At 40.5% G+C, this 21,837-nt stretch overlaps 1 protein-coding gene across 3 annotated transcripts in view; it reads left to right on the top strand.

Annotated features, from left to right (window-relative positions):
- The first annotated feature begins 7,229 nt into the window (after positions 1-7,229).
- The window catches only part of tsc22d2 (TSC22 domain family 2), a 33,364-nt gene continuing 18,756 nt past the window's right edge, over positions 7,230-21,837 (top strand). For 2 of the 3 annotated variants that reach the window (XM_083888542.1, XM_083888541.1), the window contains exon 1: positions 7,230-9,406. In XM_083888542.1, the coding sequence (XP_083744668.1) occupies positions 7,839-9,406 (1,568 nt within the window). In that variant the 5' untranslated portion in view covers positions 7,230-7,838. The remainder of the gene's footprint in view (positions 9,407-21,837) is intronic. The other variant, XM_083888543.1, reaches the window with a different exon arrangement.

Below are 21,837 nucleotides of genomic sequence, written 5' to 3'. Positions count from 1 at the left end.
CTTATTCATTTTTAAAATCTAATTTCAAACGGCACACTTTTCAACTGAAATTGTGGACTCTAATGCTGCGTGACTTCTGAAATAACTTGTCATGATGCTCAAATGTAGCAACAATCAAGTGTTTGTAATTTGATAAAGAAGAAATCTTATTAAGTTAGCCTGTTAAGTAACAAGACTAGTAGTCTACAGGCACAATACAGGCTGTGAAGTTGAATCTAACATCAGCAAACAACAAACAAACAGGCCGAATTTTAGCAGGTATGTCGTTGTTAGCATGTTAGCATGTTAGCATGCAAAAATTGATGCAGTGCTAACGTATGTGGTGCCATTTTGTGTGCCAGTTATACAACAATTGCTAAGTATAATATGAAAATGTATTATTAAATTTGATTAATATAACTGTTGCTTTATGAAATGTTGACAAGTGTTGCTTTTTATTCAACAGAAAATAACCAAATGTGAGACATAATTCAGTCTCCTGTGACATATGGTTTAGATTCATTCATGTTTTGGGCATTTTACATACAATAATTATATACTATCATACACAAATATAACCTCTAGAGAATGTGTGATATAATGTTTTATGTTTATAATTCAGTGGCATATAAGATAATAACATAAAAACATATCATGACCTGTTGTGATCTTTTGCTTAAGTAACCTACATCCGCTTTTCATACTAATCTGTGACCTGGTGGGAACCTCAGCTGCAGCCCTGCAGCACGTCATATGAAAGTAATCACCGAGTTTTCTGGAATCTGTCCTTCAGAAAGAAGAGAAGATAAGTCACAAGTTATTGAGGTTTTTTTTTTAGTATGTTGACCTAAGTGACTCAAATTAACCTGTTCTTCTGTCCATGAGGAAGCGTGAGAACATGACACAGTAGCTGTGAACAGGCAAGACACACACAGGTTTACGCAGCTATATGGACTAGTAGTTTTAAAAAATACAATATTAATGTTTTCCATGAACAATCACGTGCACTGTGTGAATTCTCTAATCTGTAATTATGGGCACCATAATTAAAAAAAACATGACAGAATGCGGCAGCGATGCACACACCGTGAGGATCAGGTTTTGTTTTCCATAAGGACCACGTGTCAACACACACACACACACACACACACACACGCACGCACGCACGCACGCACGCACGCACGCACGCACGCACGCACGCACACACACACACACACACACACACACACACACACACACACACACACATACACACACCCACACACACACACACACACACACACACACAAACACACACACACACACACACAGGCAAGACGCGGCAGCTTTGTAAAGGATTCAGTTTCTATGAATGACTGATTATGATGGAATGACTGATCATGAACTAACACGCTGACTGGTGGTAAATCACTATAATTCCCTGTAATACACAGGCATCCCACCACTTAGACAAAACATATTCCTGCATAGACAAAATATGAAGATGACACAGTTCCCGTGGGTTTCAAACTTGATGTTGTTATTGCTTCACCTTGGCTTTGACGTTGCTGGAAAATGTGTCTGTGCATGGCAACATGTGGATTATCTCTCTCTCTCTCTCTCTCTCTCTCTCTCTCTCTCTCTCTCTCTCTCTCTCTCTCTCTCACACACACACACACACACACACACACACACACACACACACACACACACACACACACACACACACACACACACACACACACACACACACACACACACACACACACACACACTCACACACACACACACACACAAAGATATACCAATATTCCTCCCAGCTGAGTTGAATAATGCAGTTGTGAAGCGACGTCCGTCTCATTTAGGATTACAGCTCATAAATTTGCCCTTTGTAGGAATGCTTTCTTCCTGCGTATTTGCATTAATTCCTGCAGTTTTTTCCGGATAACCACACAGCATTATTCTTTGTCTTAAAGGTTTTAGAATTCCAAGACCCTGAACCTTGAACTTCCTGTTTGGCCAGAGTAAGCAATGAAATGCTTTAACTTTAACTGAAAGATTTAAATAACCGTGCAAGAGGACCACTGGGAGAATTATGGTGTGAACACTACTTCATTATGCTCATTATGACATTTTAAATGGCAAACAGACGAGATAGTATGTTGTTGCTGAGCATCAAAATATTTGTTTTTTTTAGAGCAACGGTCCGTCAGCCTTGACACGGCAGCCATTTTGACAGGTCACTGCATGAAACAAGATCTATTTAGCTTTTTCAGTTTCAGGGTCAGTCCTGTTTTAAACTAGTTCTACATGCACTGACCAGAGCCATCTATAGTGTGATCGGTATTTCAAAACATTTCAAAACACATCAGCTCAGCACCGAATTGAAGTCTTGAAGTTTGTGACATTTACTGCATTTGTGTATCAAAAGTAGCAAAGTAATTTTCTGATATAAAATGTACTTAAGTTTTAGAAGTGAAAGTATTAGAAAAGTGAGGAGTAAGGATTGAGCAATGGTAGCTCAGTAGCGGTCTACATGTTCACTTGAACGAGACACTTAACCCCATGTTGAAGTGTGTGAATGGATATGAAAGACGTGTGAATGGATGAATGGCAAATCTGTAGTGTAAAGCAGCTCATCCAGACTAGAAAAGCGCTATATAAATACAGACCAGAGTTAGAGGAGATGTAGTGGAGTAAAAGTAAAAGTTGCTAGAAATATAAATGACAAAGTTAGACTACAGATATGTGAAGTATTTGTACTTTGTGCCATTACAACACTGACTGCGGTTCAGTCACAACACCTTGGCTGTTTTAAACTGTTTCTGATGCCCTGCCAGTTTTCCTGTTTGCACGTCAGTAATACCCTGGTTCAACATCCATTCTGCGTCACTTTTCAGCCACGTTCCAGCTTTGTCCTTGTGTGGTTTGGATTTCTGCTCGTGTACAAACACCTGTCTCACCCGCTTTACCTCAGTCAGTACCCTGCCAGTTAATCTGCTTGGCTGTCAATAGCCCAGTGTTTAAAGACTTTGCTGTTTTACAATAACCAACAGCCATCAATCCTTACTACTGTGTTCTGCCTTTTGACAGTTCAGACAATTTAGGTAATCTTAATTATTATTATTATTATTTTTAAGTTGTTTTAACTCACACTGTGTGACCTCAGGATGTTGTGTAATGAATACCACCATACGACCAGCTCTCATTATGGGGTAGTTAAATCTAGCCTCCTTCAACAGTAACCCAGTAATACCCAGAAATACACTAAATTTAAACTTTGAGCTGTAGAATTCAGTATATTTGTGACTAACAGAGGGCTTATGTGGACAAAAAGGGACAGAGTAGTACTTGGAAGCGCACATGTGATGGTAATTTAACTTTATTTAACTCATTCTTTTATTAGCAGTCAGACACAGGGAAATAAATGGTCCAGGTCAACACAAACAAGCAAATGTGTGTTTTTGTGGGAAAGGAGCCCAATAAACTTGAAACCATGCACAATGTTCACATGTATATTTCATTATAGTAGTTCCAAGCTTGTCCAGTTGCCTGAACCAACCCCTTGTGCCCTTTCCTCTGGGGGAAACCCTTTTTTTAGCAAGTGCTGAGTGATGTTTGGTCAGTTTGTTTGTTGATTGTGCACTTTTGGACCACACGGAGCTTTGCTAAAGGCCAGAGGTCTCTCAGGATGGGCTACAGAAAGTGACCATTGGCCAGGACCCCAGACTCCAAAATACACACTGCACAAGACATGTCTTGTTAGTGCAATGGCACACTGAAAGTGGACCCAGCACATAGCCCTGATGCGCCTCAGCATGGCCTGGAAGTCTTTGCCCTCATAACAGAGTAAATAAACACAACCAGCTATGCAAAAACCTTGGCTGGGGCTGGGAAAGCCCACGCACAGCCTGCTGCTAAAGGAGGGAGCCTAAGTATAGATAGAGGGCTTGTTTGAGGCTGATGTTGCAACATTGTTTTTCATAGGAGTTATAGGTTGAGGTAGAGAGAAGTTCGAATTAATGCATGTCTTATAAAGATGCATCTAATTTTGAAACAATTCAAGATTGTATCATTCAATTTAAAAGTTATGGCAATGATTTTCTATGTCAATATATTTTGCAGTAATGGTGAGAAGTATGAAGTCACACTCGCTCCGCGTGTGCTGTGATCAGAGCCCCAGTCTTCTTTTGTTTCGGTAACCGGTCTGGCTGCTTGTCCATAGTGTGAGTGCATGTGCATGTTAGTGCATGTGAGTTCCTGGCTGTGAAAAAGTGGGTCCTCTACATGTTTACATCGTGGAATGTTTCCACTTTCAATCAGCAGAGATTCGATACCTGGGTAGAAGCGCTCGTTTTCTGCACGGTGACGTCTTTCAGTGAACACACATGTGAACCTGTGACGCCAGAAACACTGCAGTGCTTGTGTTCTTAAAATTGTTACTGTGTTCATAACCCCCACTCTTTGACTGTCAACATGTTGAGTGGGGGTGATGACTTTTTTTTGTAAATTCACAGTTTGCAATCTGTTTTTTAATGAATTTGGGTTATATCAAGACATGTACTACTGACCTCTTGGCCAAGTCACCCTCGTAATTGGGATCTCGATCTCAATGGATCGTTTATCTGGTTCAATAAAGGTTAAATAAAAAATAAAAACTAGTCTTTGTCAAAGGAAAAAATAAAGAGTCTGTGCTGCACTCGTATAGCAGTGAGCACAGATTTTGCAATTGCATCAATTGTATTTTTTAAAGAAATTATATGAAAGCAAAAAAAGAGTTCAGTAATTACACATCTCTTGCAGTTTTAGTCATATGCACAAACTTCTACTTTGTGCCACACACAAGAACTTTTCACTCTATGCTCAACTTTACTTGCACCCATGCTCATACTGGCACAGCGATGCCTCTGTGAAATCAACCAACAGCAGGAGTTTTTTCAATAGAACTCCTCTCCTGCAGAAGTTAAATTGATTCACTTGTGCTTCTGGTGGCACATTGTTTAGAGGACACTTTTACTTCCAAATATTCAGTATGTTACCGAGAGCACGGACAGAAGGTAGAGATGTGGCCAACAAAGCCCTTGTTTTGGTTTGAGTTCAACATGTGGTAGTGAATAAACAACCTTCAAAGGTTACTGCTGTGTGACTTAGCTGTAAATGCTACTCACTGAGAACATCAGGATCCACTGATAAATCAGTTTATGTTATAATTCTGCCATCAACCTTCAAAATTAAGTGTATTTTATTATTTTGTGTCAACTCACATACTGCGTTGTTTTCCTGTGTTATCGCAGGACCCGTTCAAACTGTTTGGTCAGACAGGCCGTGTGAGTTGGCAACCGGGACATAATAACTATATAATTCAATCGCTTGTCAGTCGTGTCAAAGGGTTATTATAACAAAGCTATAAATGTCATTGTTCATTACCTGTACAATAAATTTGATGAAATTACCCCAGACTGTTATTATCACCCTTTCTCTTGTCATTATTCCTGAAGAGCAATAAAGGTGGAATAAATAGACAACATACCTGTTTGTTTAAGGTATGAGAGAGAGAGAGAGAGAGGGAGAGAGAGAGAGAGAGAGAGAGAGAGAGAGAGAGAGAGAGAGAGAGAGAGAGAGAGAGAGAGAGAGAGAGCGAGAGAGAGAGACCACATAATTGAAACATTGTTCTTAAAGAAACAAAGTAAAGGGATTTATATTTTTACTGCAATAGTCTACAATCACAATTATGCACAGTGCTATGTGCAGAGTGGGAAATGTGTCTACTTTTTTCTATTCTTTTCCTTGCAAACCGTATGTTCAGCCACACACAGGACGTGGATACACACACGCTTGTACTGTTGTGCACAGTCTGTGGGTCTGTCTACTATGTTTGTCATGCACAACATGATTTGTTTTTGTTTCACAAAACAAAAAAACAGCAACAACAACCCAAAACCCACAAACAAACACACAAAAGTTAAAGGGATTTTGGACTTTTAATTAAAAAACTGATGTAACTTGACTGATAATGGTTGGGTATTAATGACGGGCAGTGATTTCATTAAAAAAGTATCACTGTCACACAAAAAAAGCACAACACTGTGACTCTTTATATTTTCCTCTGTCATGTGTTGATCTTGTGACAGAATGTCCTGCAGCTGAGCTCAAGCCTGTCATATTTCTAGTCTGTCAGGGAGTTCAGTCATCTATGTGACATTAAAGGAGACCGTAGCAAATAAAAATACTGCATAATTGCAATAGTGACATTGTAGCTTTTCCTCATGAAATTAAAACTTAAGAAGATTACTATGACCTGAACGACTGAGAAACTTCACAGACATAAATAATAATATGTTTGCTGAGGTATTTACCTCTTGAGTTATATGACATTTTAATACCATAACATTTAATACCTACGGGCTGTATTGAAATGGTAATTAAAATGTGTAAAAAGTTTTATAATAGTAATAATAATAATAAATGTTATTTGTTTCCGACACTCAAGGTCGCTGTACACACAAAACACACAAATGCAATATAAAAATAGAATAAAATACAGTAAAAAAAAAAGAAAACACAATTACATTTTTAGTTGTGTATAAAAGTGTAACTACACTTTCAAAATATACTAAAGTTGAATGTTCACACAATTTCAAAACTAGTAAAGATGAGTAATGATTATATAAATAGATTTAGTTTACTTTAGCAGCTTATTTGTGTGTGTATTTAGGCCTATAAAATGACAAAAGAGAGATAGAGAACACTTAAGATTCAAGACATAGACCAGTATGCTTTTGACCAAACAGCAGCTCATGTGTAGTTATTTGTGTGACAGTATCTTTCCACATGCTTATGAATGTGTCAGAGCTTAATCCAAGATAAAAACTGATTTTTTTGCAACTGATAACAGGAGCTAAAAATGCAGCAGTATGAACACCTGAAAATACACAATAAATAAATAAATTGCTATGTAATGTATATAATAAGTATATTTTTAAGTAATAATATTGATAGAGTACAATACAATAGAATTGCCTTTATGTGTATAAAATGTATATCTGCATTACATAAATTCCTAATGAATTACATCTAAAACCCCCACATGTAATTGCATTTTTTTTTTAAATTAATACTGTTTTCTGTAGACCATGTGAAAACAGTTAAAATGACTACTTTTGTCTATTATTATTATTTTGTTGAAACTAGTTTGACTGTATACCCAGCATGCACCTCGCTCTTGCCATCTTGTCGGGGGTTGGTTGGAGTGCAGGACCAGAGCAGCTCGTTAGCTCACTGCGGCTGTGGTAAACTAGTGATCTGTCAGCTAGCCTGGGCTACTAGCAGCTGCCAAAAGTGAGCTCTCCGCAGGACAAGAGTCAAAACTTGGGAGACTTTAAGACATTTTCTCTGTCTACCGCTGGGATATATATTACTTTCAAATCAGCGATGGACGTGTTTACATCATGGTGTTGCACATGCTGGTGCAGAGGTTGGGAAGGCTAGCTAGCATCAGCTAAGTTAGCTGGTCGGGGAGGAATATACTGCGGAGAGAGAAGAGCCCGGGCCCGCCTCAGACTAAAGTACCGGCCGCAGCTGCTCAACTAGAAGTTTGTCGAGGGCCTTTTTACTACTCCGCTGCCTGGACACGAGAGCGGCCGACCGGGTGTCAGAGAGAAGCCACAGGAGGGGAGCAACAGTCTCCCGTGCGCTCAGTGAACGGAGACCGGGGACGCAGCGGGAGTCCCAGGCACAGTCTCGCCTTATTTGTGACACTTTTCTTGGGCAAGAGAGGGAGGAAGAGGAACGATATGGAAATTAACTATGACGGTACGTGTCTGAGTCACATCCCTCAGCTGTGAATTACTTCGCAAGATATAAATCCTGCGCTAAGTTGTATGAGGGAGCAGACGGACTTGACGCAGATAGTCAACATGTCGAAAATGCCAGCAAAGAAGAAAAGTTGTTTCCAGATCACGAGTGTGACGCAGGCTCAGGTGGCGGCCAGCAGCATCACCGATGACACCGAGAGCCTGGACGACCCGGACGAGTCCCGGACAGAGGACGTGTCATCTGAAATATTTGATGTTTCCCGGACCGACTTGGGTGTGTGTGACATGAGCTCATCCGAGGAGACGTTAAACAGTGTCGCGGAGACTCAGGATGGCCATCCTCCCACCACAGGACCTGTGAACGGGACGCTATCTCATAAAAGTTCAGCAACTGGTCGTGTCACCCCACACAATGTAGGAGGCAGTGTACCGAGCTCAGCCACCCATCCACTGACACACGTCAACACGGTCTCTGCTGCCACTGTCTCCACCAGCGTGGCTCCCACAGCTCCTGTGAGCACCAGCTGTAGTTCACGATTCAGAGTCATTAAACTTGACCATGGTTCCGGGGAGCCCTTCAGACGGGGCAGGTGGACATGCACTGAGTTCTATGAGAGAGATTCAGATTCAAATGTTAATCGGACTGTGGATAGCATTAGGCCAACTTTAACTCTAGATCACAGTATAGACCGGGACAGCGGGCATGGGACCACAAATAACTCTGTGGTTACTACCAGTTCTTTTTCTGCACAGCCTTTAGAGAATAATGTGGATTGTAGCTCCTCTCTTGGGCAAGCTGCCCACCTCACCCACCCTCACCCTTCAGATTTTCAGCAGCATGGCTACAGTTTTGCTCCTCAGATTGGCAATGGAGCAAGTGCCTTCCAGCCCACAGGGTACACAACTGCAGCATCACAGCAATCACAACAGGCTCAGGTCAATATGCAGCCTGTTGCTCATCAAAACATCCCCTCCAACAGCCTCAATGGTGTGCACCAAGGTGCCATGCATCAGAAGTCTCCTATTTTGCCTCCGGCCACGCAGCCCCAACAGTTTGCCTTTTCTACTCATCCCACTGGCCTCGCAGTTGGTCAGCTGGACTATCGTCAGCAGCACTTTGGCTCAAGCACTCAGAACCTTACGATCACAAACCTCCCTTTGGTGCCGCTAACCAGCCAGGTAGCCCCATCTCTGAGCAATGCAGCAGCCATGGCCTCAATCTATCTAGGAAATGGCCAGCCTGTCAGCCAGACCCAGCCCTCAGGAGGGTTAGGTAATGCCCCTGCACCTTCCATCACCACCCCTACTACATCCCACAACGGTTCTAAGAATGTGCCTTTCACAGTGCCCAGTACTACCAACACCCCTCAGGGTGTACCAAGTCAGGCGTCTGGCATGGGAGGACTTGCACAGCCCCTTGGAGGAGCCACATCTGGCCTCCCCTCCAGCTTTATCAACCAAGCAGAAGATAGTAGGCAGAAGTCTGAGGCCCCACCTCAGCCTATTGCCATTGTCATGCCAGGAAAAGGTGGTGTAAGACCTTTCATCAGCGAGGCCCTCAATCTGCCCACTCCTGCTGTCAACAGTCTGTTTGGCATCCACATTACTATGGATGGCAATGTGGATGAGGACAGGTAAGAGTGTATAATGCTAATAGAAAAAGTAATGAATCCACTCATATAATATTTTTTTCTGTCGTTTTTTAGCTAGTTGCTTTTTATTAACAGGGTATTTAGTCTGTGGATGTATGTGGGGTACCACTGATAGATTGTTGCAGGAAGTATGTGGAAGTTTTCCAACATACAAAGCATTCTTGTTGCATTCTGCAGCAGTGTGGTCATACTCCACACTGTGGAAAACGCCTATTCCCTCACTAGTGCCAAAATTATGCACGCTATAAGTGGAAGGGTTTGTTCATGCTTCAAGAACAATAAATCACAGCACACGTTTTTCATAGTTCTGTTTGTGAGTGTGAAGTTGTAGATGGGGAGGAAGGTGGGGTACGAGGAGAACTGTGGATCACTCTTTGTTTTTAATAGGCAGGTCCAGAAAAGGCTGGATAGTTACTTGCCTTTTTACACACCCACAGCCCCCTCAAGCTTTCATTCAACCAACATGGCTGGTTGGATTTAAGAGGCATTAACAAGCAATTGGATGAATTATGACACATACAGTAGCTGTGTTTTGTAGCTGAGAAGGGAATAACTCCCAACACAAAGGCAGTTGTTTTTTATTTTCCTGTCTGTCTAGGAAGGATGGTTAGCATGCATGCCCTGAGCGACAATCACACCCTGGTAACTTTAAATCTTGTTCTTCATATGCCACCGGTATTCGTCTAATGCACACACTGTAGCTATTTTTAGGTGCAGTCTGCTGGCTCTTGCACAGGTTGAGCTGAAGTGGTCACTAATTGCCATTCAAAGCAAGCACATATGCATGGATAGTTTGTTTTGTATTTATGTTATATCAGTGTTTATCAGTGTGCTCAGCTCTGTTCTGCAGTGCACATTATGAATGGTACAGCTTGAGGAGGAGGTGTGTCTGTGTGCTTTAGGAGGTTGTGGCTGGATTTTTATCAAGTTCAGTCCACATATTCTTGAAGGGAATCATTGTTTACCAAGAGCATTAATCTCAGCAGCAGAAACAGTGTGCGTTCTCTCTGATTTCATGAGGGGAATAGACAGTGCCCATTCTCTTTGTCATTTATATGTGTGTGTATGAAATAAGTGCAAAATCAGTGGCAGAGTTGCTACGGTAATTGCAGCAGGACAGGAAAGGAGGTGGAAAGGAGAGACAGACAGACTGCACACAGACAGACACACACCGGTGAAAATGGTAGCAGGTATGTAAGAAGTTGTGTCTGTGGCAGTGATGACTGCATCAGCAGGGTGATTGCTGCCCTCTTCTCTTGCTCTAAAGCTCAAGTTCTTGTCAGGTTTGTCCATGTTGACACATCAGCTTAACTTAGTGTTGACTTGTGCTGACCTGTTGAATCTCATTTTTCTTGCTCTTACCTACTGGTATGTCCAAAACCAGATCCTCACAACTTTTTTGTTCCTCATGTTTCCAGGAAACTGAATATGGAAAACTGAAAACTTTACTTTAAAGTCCCTGTAAAGCAAATGCATAGTGGCTGAAAACATGTGGAAAAAATTAGAGTGAAGAATTATTGACAAAGGACTGAAAACATATTCTCCCCAGTATTGTGTTTTTTTGGCACGTCTAAAATATGGCTCAGTGACAAATGAGAGCCATAGCTAGCACAACTCCCGCCTCAAACACTGTAATGTTATAAAAACCCTCAGCACACTTTATTAACAATCAACAGCTTCAATTTGAGTAACAGAACCGTATTCTACCCTGTACCTGCTGGTCTGCTAGCTACCTGAGATGTCTTTCTCCTGGAAACAATCTTCTTTTCTGGAAGCATGGCATCCTTTTTATGAAATGTCTTCATCCACACAAAATACCCATAATGACTCTCAACGCTGTAGTACATATGCCAGGCCTGTATGTGGCACTGTGATGCTGCTACACCAATAATGAAGTAGACGTTGAGCATGTATACAAAGCAGGTGCAAACTTTTTAATAAGATACTTATATTTTATTAACCTTTATTTATACAGGTAAAAGCCCATTGAGACCCACGGTCTCGTGTATACAAAAACACTGATGGAATGAACCAAGCCAGAGGGACTAAGGAAAGAAAATAGCAGTACCTGTGATGCTGCAGGTACTGTATGGTGGTAAATGAACTGCTAGCACCTGAGATTGTCATTAAATTTCCCTCTAACAAATGGCTCTTTATGGATTCTGCTTGCCACATTTATGTATTATGTATAGTGAATTTTGATTTGAGGCCCTAGGACATGTTGGCAATTATAGGCATAATTTTGACCACTGGATTTTAATTAAAATGTCTTTGTAACTTAACGCATGTAACTTTTTTGTTTATACACAGTACACACCAGATTAACAGAACACAGATACGATCATTCTTGTGTTGGAGGAGCATTCTTCTTTGCTCTGTAGAGGTATCTGTTCCAAGTTTCACTGTTAACTCTGCCAAGGAAGTTATGTTTTATGTGTTGTCTGTCTTTATGTTTTCTATTGATCTGATTCCCAAGGTGCTTGGTAAAAGGCTTTGGTATGAGTCCATGAAAAACTCATTACATTTTAAATGTAGGGAGTGGATACATGGTTTTTTAAATCCTTTGATTGTCATTGTGATTGAAGGGGCTTTGAAAACAATTTGTTGTGAATCAAAATACATATTTTTAGGCTGGTGATTTTTCTTATTATGGTTATGGTATAATTGTTGTTGTGTTCATCAGAAAAAAAACATTTTGTTTGAAGTGGCTGGTCGCTCAGCTCGTACAACAACTTGTGCCCCCTTTACTGAGGCTACACTTCTCTGCAGCAGCCGCAGGTTTGCGTCTGGCTTGCAGCCCTTTGCTGTGTCTTCTTTTTCTCCCTGTATGCTACAAGTTGTCCTCTCAAACAAGGCTCAAAATACCCTTAAATATACTTAAAAATGTATGAATATTACGTGGCAAAATATATGTCAAAGCATGTTGAGCAAAACACAATTTATTTTGGCAGTTAGTGCACTTAAGTGTTGGTGGAGGTTTGTATTCTCTGAGTACTTACTAGATTTCTGTTTGTTTTTTGGCATCATAAAAGTGGAACAAAGCATGGTGGGGGGGGAGTTATGAGATGAGAATGATTTCCCCTCAGCTTGGAATGGTTAGCACACTCTCTGCTCAGTAAGCTGCATCTCTGCCAAATGAAATGATGACTCTGCCCCAGGGACAAATTGGTTTCCTTCAATTGAAGCGCTTGGTCTTTATCTGAGTTACTGCTCTCAGCATCGACCACAGTACCCTTCTGCTGTACTCTACTACTATTAATATTAATTACACTGTGTTATTCAGTTTCAAGCAGGAGAACACTGATTTTAATTGCTCAAAATTTGTCAACTAAAACTTATGTTAAATAAACGTTAATATAATTACTGATCTGAAACGCAGATGAATAGATATAGATACAGATACCTGCCCTTTTCACATGAATTCAACAGCTTTTTGTGAGGAATAATAATGACATGAGCTGCATGTAATCTTTCTCGGCTTGTTACTCCTGCACATGCTCCACCCTCCTCTGTTCTGAGCAAAACAGCCTGACACTGTTGCTTGCTATTTCCTGAGGCAGATTCAGTGGCCTATTTTAATGGGAAGAGCCCTGCACAATGACATCAGCGATTAATTACAAATTTGGTCACTTCTGTCATGTCTGTAATGTTGCAGCTAATCAGTGTCTCGGTTGGACGGTGAGACGGTAATGTGTTACTGCTGTTGAGAAAGTGGTCAGCTGAGTATGAAACGCAAATGCTGGAGTGAAGCTTTTAGTTGCCATTTAGTTGCAAGCATGGTTATGTTAATTGTGGTAGCTGCCAGATTGACAGCAGCTCATATCAGCAAACAAGCCAAAGCACTTGGTCCAACAGAAGGAAAGTAAACCAGCTGCCAAATTTACAAACCCCCTCCATTCGTCAGATAGCAGATGTACTGTATGATGTCACTGTGCAGTGGTGGAAACTCAAATACACCAAAGATTATTTTCTCCTCACACACTGAATGTCGCATGATGTTGTAATATGATTGGGTGCTTTCTGAAAGGTCAGCTGCAAAGTGTGTTTGAGTTCAACTTGATGGAAAGGATGAGCTGTGCACATAAGCAGCATCTCTAACTGTTAGTCAGCCATTTTTACAATTGAGTCGCTTTGGTTGTTGTTATATGGAAAAATGCAAGTCTTTGTTTCTGAAAAAGCAGCTTTCAGCTAATAAATATCAACAGAGGATTGACTTGAACCTTACTTGATAGGAGCATAGCGTGCATCTTAATGGTTTTCAATGGCTAAATATGTCATCATGACAGATGTATACAGTTGTGGATGCCTCTAGGTAGGTATACACATCTCTGTGTATTTCTATATTTACATCACATTGACAATACATATGCTAAATGTCAACAAAGATTTTGTTGCACTTCTTAAATCTTTTAGTTAATCACATATTTTGTACAGTTTATAAGCAATTACATATGCCTCTACTCTTTTATTATACTATTCTCTCACTATTGTATCACCTCTATTTATTTTTACCTGGAGCATGTGAGATCCATTCAGGTGGTTTCTTTGTTGTAAGTCATCGCTGGGAAAGGCTTGGCCATGACAATGAAAGTGACAGCAGATAAACATAGGTCTTTGTTCTTAACCAGAAATTAGTTTGACAGTAATACATTTTGGATTTCATAATGGCGTCATACAGCTTACTTTTTGTTTCTCATGCACTCTTCACTTTAAATCAATTAAGGGAACTGTGCTTTTATTTTCTCCTTTTTTTTTAACTTTAAAGAGTGGGAGTTTGGTGTTGAGCAATCACCACCTTATTTTAAAGCATAACAAATAGCGAGAGTTGGCTTATCATCATAGTTCCTGGCATTGCTCTCGAAGTGCTCGTTTTTTCAGTTCGGAAAGATCTGAAGTACCCAGTGGTGTGAAGTTAAGTGGGAGAATAATTTGGCATAGCAGGACCCACCCTGTTATCTGGTCAGGGGATCACTTCCAATTAGAGAAGACCTGCCAAAGCAAGTAAGCACCCTCGCTCTTAGCGGTATACCACAGCTAGCCCAGTTTGTTCTGGAAGCAAGGCCATTGAAATAGCCTCAGAGTATGTTGCAGACATTTCCAGGAATGAGCACAGTGTGTGCAAACTACTTTTTGTGTTTGTTGTCCTTTCTAAAATGGTCTCAACGCAGAACAGGTTAGACTCCTCTTTTTAGTGGTTACAGTATGTTAAGTATGCACCCAAGCTGAGCCTTGGCTAACATGAAAACCTGTTGACAGATGCTTGTTACTGTCCCATATTTACGACTTGGGAAGCAGAGGCTATGTTGAGCTGAGGCATTGTATTTGGCAAGTTAATTAGTGATAAAGCAGTCACTGTTGATAATATATGCAGCATTATCAGCTGACACAATTGTCCCATTGGTGTATTTAGTAGCTTTACAACCAAATACTCACTGGCATGAACATGAATGCGTATATTTGCCTTCAGCATTGGAAAGTGAAAATACATTTTCTCACCGATATGTCCTCAATCGGATCATCACAACTTACTGTTTTTCTCATCTTTCACTCTTTTAGTTTACAGTAAAGTCGGACATTCTGCCCCAAAACTGGGGAAGTGAAAGAGAGAATCTATTAATGGGATGGTTTCATTACAAGAAGCTACAATGTTCAGACAACCACTGGACAGAACTGGCTACATGTCTGAGTTTCTCATCCCCCTTGTCTCTCTGCTTTATTGTAGTAATAAAAGTGCTTATGATAAGTAGTAAACCTTAAAGGCTGGGGTTTAAAAAAGGATATTTTACAATAAAACACAAAGTTGTGTGTGTGTGCTAGGTAAGTTATTGTGATGGTTAGGTGATTCATTAGTGCTTGTACAAAGCCTTTTATATAGCTTTTAAATCTAGGTACAGGGATTTGAAGTAAAATATTTGATTGGATAACAGTAGGATATCAATGTCTAGAGAAAACCTTCACTGTCGCTGATTTGAAAAAAATTGAAACGAGAGTCTGAATCACTAAACCAAATAAATGTCTTTATGTGGCCATAAGCTCTCCAGAAAATTACATCAAAATGTGTACATTTTTAAAATGATGCTGCTCACAGACAAACAAACAAACAAATACCAGCTAAACATAAGCTCCTTGGCAGGTAACCAGTTGCTGTAGAAAATGTGATTCTATGTATTGCAGTCACTCAGACTCCCTGAGTGGGAAGCAAACAGTGAACAAAAAGTTTTAGTGCCAATGGCCCCCCATAGCCCAGGATGTACTGTATGAATAGTGAGTAATGAGGATGTGTGTTAAACATGGAAGGCAGCTGCAATTGAGTCATCCATCCTCTCTCTGTGTGCTTGCCTGTTTCCAATGGGTCTCAGAGACTGGTTTGGTTGACTGTTGCCTTTAACAGATTAGAGATGGCTCTAAATTGCAGGGTGTTTGGCTCGATAGCTTTTTTGTGGTATTGGGCAGAAAAAGCCATCGAGCCAAACACCCTGTATCCACTGATACTAACGGGACTCTAAATTTCTTTTACCTATTTTAAGCACCTTAGCTGTTGATGTTGCTGATGCATTTATCGCATAATTTTACGCGCGATATCAGATATTTAAAAAACATAACACCTACACCATTGATGTGATACCTAATCCAGTGATTCTGACCAGAAGCAGACTGATTTGATGTAGTGAATTGGATCACCTCATTCCCACTGTTGGAACTGTGGAAAATTGTAAAGGAAAGCAAACATGCTCAATGAAGTTGAGCCAGAGCCCAAATAGAATTACACATTTAACGATTGCAAAAACAGGACTAACCTCTGTCAGTATAAATCACAGCTACTTAACATAATTTTGTTCATATGGATGTTTCCCAGTTACCCAATCCAGCTGTTTACTGAAGTGAGCCGCCCATTCTTCTTCTTCTCTCATTATTCTCACATAATCAATTTCTCTGACTGTCAAGATTTTTTGGTCTCTTGAACAGATTTTCCTACACAGATTAATTCTGCAGTGAAGGTGTCATGAGAGGCTGAGAATTTCTTTGTCTAATCTATTATTTATTTCCTCTTTAGCAGAACATGTTAAAACAGCCTTGATAAACTCTCGTAGTTGAAAGTATGTATAAATAAAACACTTAAGAATAGGCAACAGCATCTGAAAGACTCATTATAATTAACTTGAAAACACTCACTGGCTGAGTATAAACAACACATAGACCATCATTTTACATGCAGTTTTTGACTCATGAAATGTAACCTCCATTTTCCTACTTTAATTCTTGAATGTGAATTTGCGGGATTATATTTGTTTTATAGAATTTAGAACAATGATTAAAATTAGAGTTGTATTGCTACTAAATAATTCAGCCTTGTCAATGAACATAAGCACATCCTGTTGTAAAGGCCAACTCAGGTCATTACCTCCTCAGCAAGTCGAATCTAACATCAACGCAGGCAATGCATATTAGTCAGGGTGCATTTTTTTCCATCCCTCGCTGAGAAAGTCGCAGGTTTCCTAAGAACCTCAGTTTCCTGCTTCACTTTGATGTCTGTGGCAATTTCTGTCAAACACTTCCTCTGTTGTCTTCTTCCTCTTCTTTCTCTCAAATCATCTTGTCTAGTCACACAAGGCAGCATCAAACTACCTTCTGCCCTCCCCTCACCGACATCTCCGGTGTCTCACAATGAGCAGGCTTTTGTGAGGAAACGGACGTGAGTCATTGTGGCTTGGTAGACTGATAACGGTTTATTCACTTATTTTATTGTGTGAGTGTTAAACAGATGGTACCTTGGTGTATGACTGAATCAGGGTGGATTTGTCATGTGCCTAAACTTCCTTGTCTTCATCTGGTGCGGCCATCAATCATAACAGTAATCTCCTTACGTCTAACAAATTCCTGTAACTATTGGTGCTTTTTCGCCAGAGCAGGTACTAAGAAAGTACCAGATGCCCAGGTACTATTGCTAATGAAAAAGCAAAAAACAACAACAACGAGTCGAATCAAGTCGTGCTGGACCTGTGCTGGAACTGTGTAGTGGAAAAGCACCATATGTGATGATTTTATCTTTAAGTGTGTGTAACTGATACCCCAATTTGGTGATGATTATTGTTGAACTTGTATTATCATGCTGTTGACAGTTTACAATTCATCAGTAAAAAAATGCTATTATCTAAGCTTCATGTTAACATATTGATTTAATTTGTTGTTAGTCTCATGGGTTTTGGGAGGTATTCAACCAGTAAGAGCAAGGTTGACCCTCCTGGTCGTCAGTGTGGTGAGGAGTGATGACTGTCTCATACTGAACTTTCACACTGCAATGCCTCTGTATTCATCATCATGTAAGGCTCTAAGTTTAACAGTTAAAAACATCTCACTCTCTCACTCATTTAACTTAGAGCTGTGAAACATACACATGGCTTGAACATAACACTCATCTGTGTTAAACCCCTGTGTGGGTTTCCTGCAGAGTTGTTTTGGTAAGAAACTGACATAAAAAGCCCAACTCAGTTTCATTCCCATTTTTTGTTTTTCCACTGAAAGACATTGTTCTTAAAATTTTAGTGAAATTGTTTCATTATTATTAAATTCCTGAAACAAAACAAATACGAATAGATTGGATGAACATGTATGAAAAGGAGCAGAGAGAAGAATAATCCTAACAAAACACAGATAGTTAAAATAATATAAGGCTTACATAGCCTCTCACATCTCACTGTTTCTCAGATACATTGTATATTATTCTACAACACTAAAGAGACCAAACCCCTAACATATGTCATTTTTGTCTCTCAATATGCAGACTTTATTTGTGTTTTTGGCTTTGCTGTTGATATTATTCCAAAAAACCTTCCCTTTAAAGTGATGCAGTGTTCCATCAATATAGTTCAGCATCATGTGAACTCATTATTCAAACTTTATGAAATTAGCAATGAAACAGACATTTGTTTGTATTTGTAAAGTTAAGCACTAATGCCTAGTGACAATCATTTGATATCAATGAATTTGGTGCTAGAATTGTTTTGCTGGGCAATCTAGGGATGAGCATGTCCATCTGTTTATCTTGAATCATTTAATTTTCAGATCCAACTTTTATAAGATATTTGGATTCTTTTCACTGTGAACTTGAGACACTAGTTCACAGTGACATATGTGCTGTGGCTGCACTGATCCACGCCAGTGTGCCACCTTTAGAATTAGGTCAGCCAAAAAACTCCATAACAAACAATGGAAAATACTCTGCTGTCACTGACCTCAGCTCATGGGCAGCAGCTGAAACTGGGCAGGGCAGTGCACTGGCATTTTATCACTGAACCAGGATTTCGGCAGTCATCTGTTCATTTCCAAAAGTTGAGGTCATGGATGCGAGAGGCCACTAGAGACATTGAAAACATAGGCCTCTGGATTATTTTTTGGATTGCTCTCTATAGTCACCAGTATGCTGACTGTAGAGAAACCCAGAGCCCATCCTGATGTAATGTTTGTAATGACCACAGATTTTGATAGCTGTATCTCAACCTGTTTTTTTTTTAATGGGATACAGCACCCGAGCCTTGTCTAAAGTCAATCAACTTTTGCACATTCTTACTGGTCAAAAATCAAAACAAGAAAAAAAAACAACTTGGTTCAGCCGCTTGTATCCACAAGCTTGACTCTCTCTGTCAAGCTTGTGGCTACCCGCTATGACCATAGGTGAAAGTTGGGAAGTAGGTTGACTGGGACTCGGCTCCCTCTTCACTACAACGGACCAGTACTGGGAAGTGACAGTCCCTGCTGACCTGAAGTGGGCAATCCACCTTTTTTAGGCTGAGCTCCACTGTATTTTTGGATTGTTGGACTCAATTGGTGTGAAAAAGGCTTTCGCTTTGTTTAGCCGAGTACCACAAAGGAGGCTTTGCGTCTTCCCCTTAAAGTTTTTTGTTTGTTTGTCAAAGGCATTGGGTGTTTCTAAGATTTAAAACAAGTAAATGTTTACAGTGAAATCATATATATGTGGTTTTCAATCATCATGCAGAAATTGAAGTAGGAGTTTTTGTACCGTGTGTGCCTCCTGAACTAGAAAAACCTTTACTTAAGATTATAGCAATTAATGTAATGCTTTACAAGACCCACCCAGTGTGGTATGTGAAAAGAAGTGTGATTTGTCACAGGAATCTGCTAGTGCTTCGTCTGCATGGAGATATGAATACCTAGGCAACCAGCAACACAACAGCTGTAAACACTTTGGATTAAAAACACAGTATGGTATTGGCCTCAGGCAATGACACTTCAATTGAAAGAGAGGAAGGCTTTATTTTTATGTGACCATGTATTATCAAGTGAAGTGAAGGGGTGTGTGCTCTAATATTGGGTATTTTGTTTATCCAAAATACCCAACATTAGCGCACACACTCCTTTACCTTGGAGACGATGCAACCAAAAGTTACCAAGACACTCATAAAAATGTATAGCTCTCTTTTACCATTTTCCAAACTGTATACTGCTTACTGAATGAATGATGAGTCTATTATTAGTAAGAATTTGTTTCAGTTTGCAAGTTATTAAAAAAAAGATTTACTAGTTTAATGTCAGTTTCATTGCCTTTTTTCTGGCTACAACCCCATAATATAGCCAATTATATATGAACATATGGAGCATTGTTATGATAATATTCAGAGGGATTTCTGACCTTTGTTTTCTTGACTAAACACAATCATTATATTGAATAATATCAGTATGACATGTTCGTTATCCTGCCTTATAATCCCTTATAGTTCTTGTCACATTTGTGCCTTTCAGTTGTCTGACCTGGCAGCTTGACCTCAGGCGAAGTCAGAGCAGAGTGTCAACCCAGTGCTGATACTGAGCATAAACAGACCTGAGGGTAAATATGGTAGAGTTCACTGGGCCAGCCTCACGCTTCAGAAACCAATTCCACACTTTATTTAACCGACTGAATTGGTGAACTTGAGCTGTGCTAAGTGAAATTGAGCCGCTGCGGTGGCTTTGTAGCTCCAGGCTGATGCTATCAGCTGCCACCCAGCTGAATGAGCCACCCTAGGTCCCTGACTCAGTTGTACTCATGGTAACAATTATGTGTAACCCAAGCAGAAATTAACACCCACTGCTTACCAGAATGCTCATATCAGTGTGACATTCTTTCACTCATCTTTTGCTGACTTTACATATTTGCATGTCTTTTGTGATGTGTCGTAGCCTGCCTTTAACATTGCTGAAGCCTGAGCGTTTTAAGTTGAGTCACAAATGCCCCTCTTTATCAACCCCCTCTGTTTTCTGTCTTGTAACCTCCCACAGGAGAGTGGGTGAGGTTGTGTTGTCAGTGGTGGTTAGCTGCACTGCTGGGACTTTGCCTAACCCCATGCAGAGAGGCAAGTCCCTGTTAAGCCCAATTTATACTTCTGCGTAAAGTGCTCTGCGTAGGTTACGCAGAGCCTGTCGAAGAGCCTCTACGTCGTCTCTGACTGCACAAAATATTTTTTAAGTGTCCGTCACTCCGTCAAGGGACAACGGAGACGGCAAGAGCTGCGATTGGTCCTCAGGACAGGCCGAGCTAAGCTGCTCTGTGCCGGCTCACAGTTGCACCGAGCGTCTACAGACACGGAGCTGATCCCCGCCGATAACGCCGCTGCCAAACTATAAATACGTCATATCTTAATACACACAGCACATGTTTAGACACTAAATGGCCAATTTCTCGCCTCAAATTATCTTGAAACTGCGTTCCGTCACACAGAAAAGTGAGAAACGGACACTGTTTCAACAACAACAGTCTTTCTCTCTCTTTCTTTCTCGGACGCCAATGCTCACTGTAGTCTGAAGCAGAACAACCTTGCGCAGCGACCCCTACTGATCGGGCGGGAAATTGCAGCGCGTGTCCGTCACCACGACGCAGAAGTATAAAGGCTCGAGGCGTCTCCGTGGTGACGCAGACGGATAACGCATACGCAGTCGGAGAAGTATAATGTGGCCTTTAGGCACTGAACCTTTTCCTCTTTCTCCCATGGCATCCCCTAATCACTGCATTAGGAGAAGAACAGCTCCAGGCGATGGGTCACATCTCATCCCACTGTTCACATGAATCGGCCTCAGGCTTCAGTCCAAATTTGCTTAAGAACAAGGAGAGTTTTGTGTGTGTGACTGACATGAAATTTAAGATGTGTATATGTATAGTCTACTTGATTCTTTACACATGCAGGAATGTCAGGGAGCCAGTAGCAGGAAAAGCGCTTCAGGAAAAAAAAACGGCTGTTTAAGCCTGACAGAGTGACCTATATTTTTGTTGAATATATGCATCACATGTGTTGTAAAGGTGGGAATTTAAAGGTCTAGTGTTCTGCTTATGAGAATATCTGACTACTATGTTACAGTTTACACTGATTCCAGTATTGTGCTGCCTGTCTGCTGATGGAAAACAATGTCAAATGTTTTTTCTT

Source organism: Microchirus variegatus, assembly GCF_963457635.1.
Source record: "Microchirus variegatus genome assembly, chromosome: 4".
Taxonomy (NCBI): domain Eukaryota; kingdom Metazoa; phylum Chordata; class Actinopteri; order Pleuronectiformes; family Soleidae; genus Microchirus; species Microchirus variegatus.
Note: the sequence above shows the minus strand (reverse complement) of the source record. Positions and strands in the feature narration are given on the sequence as shown.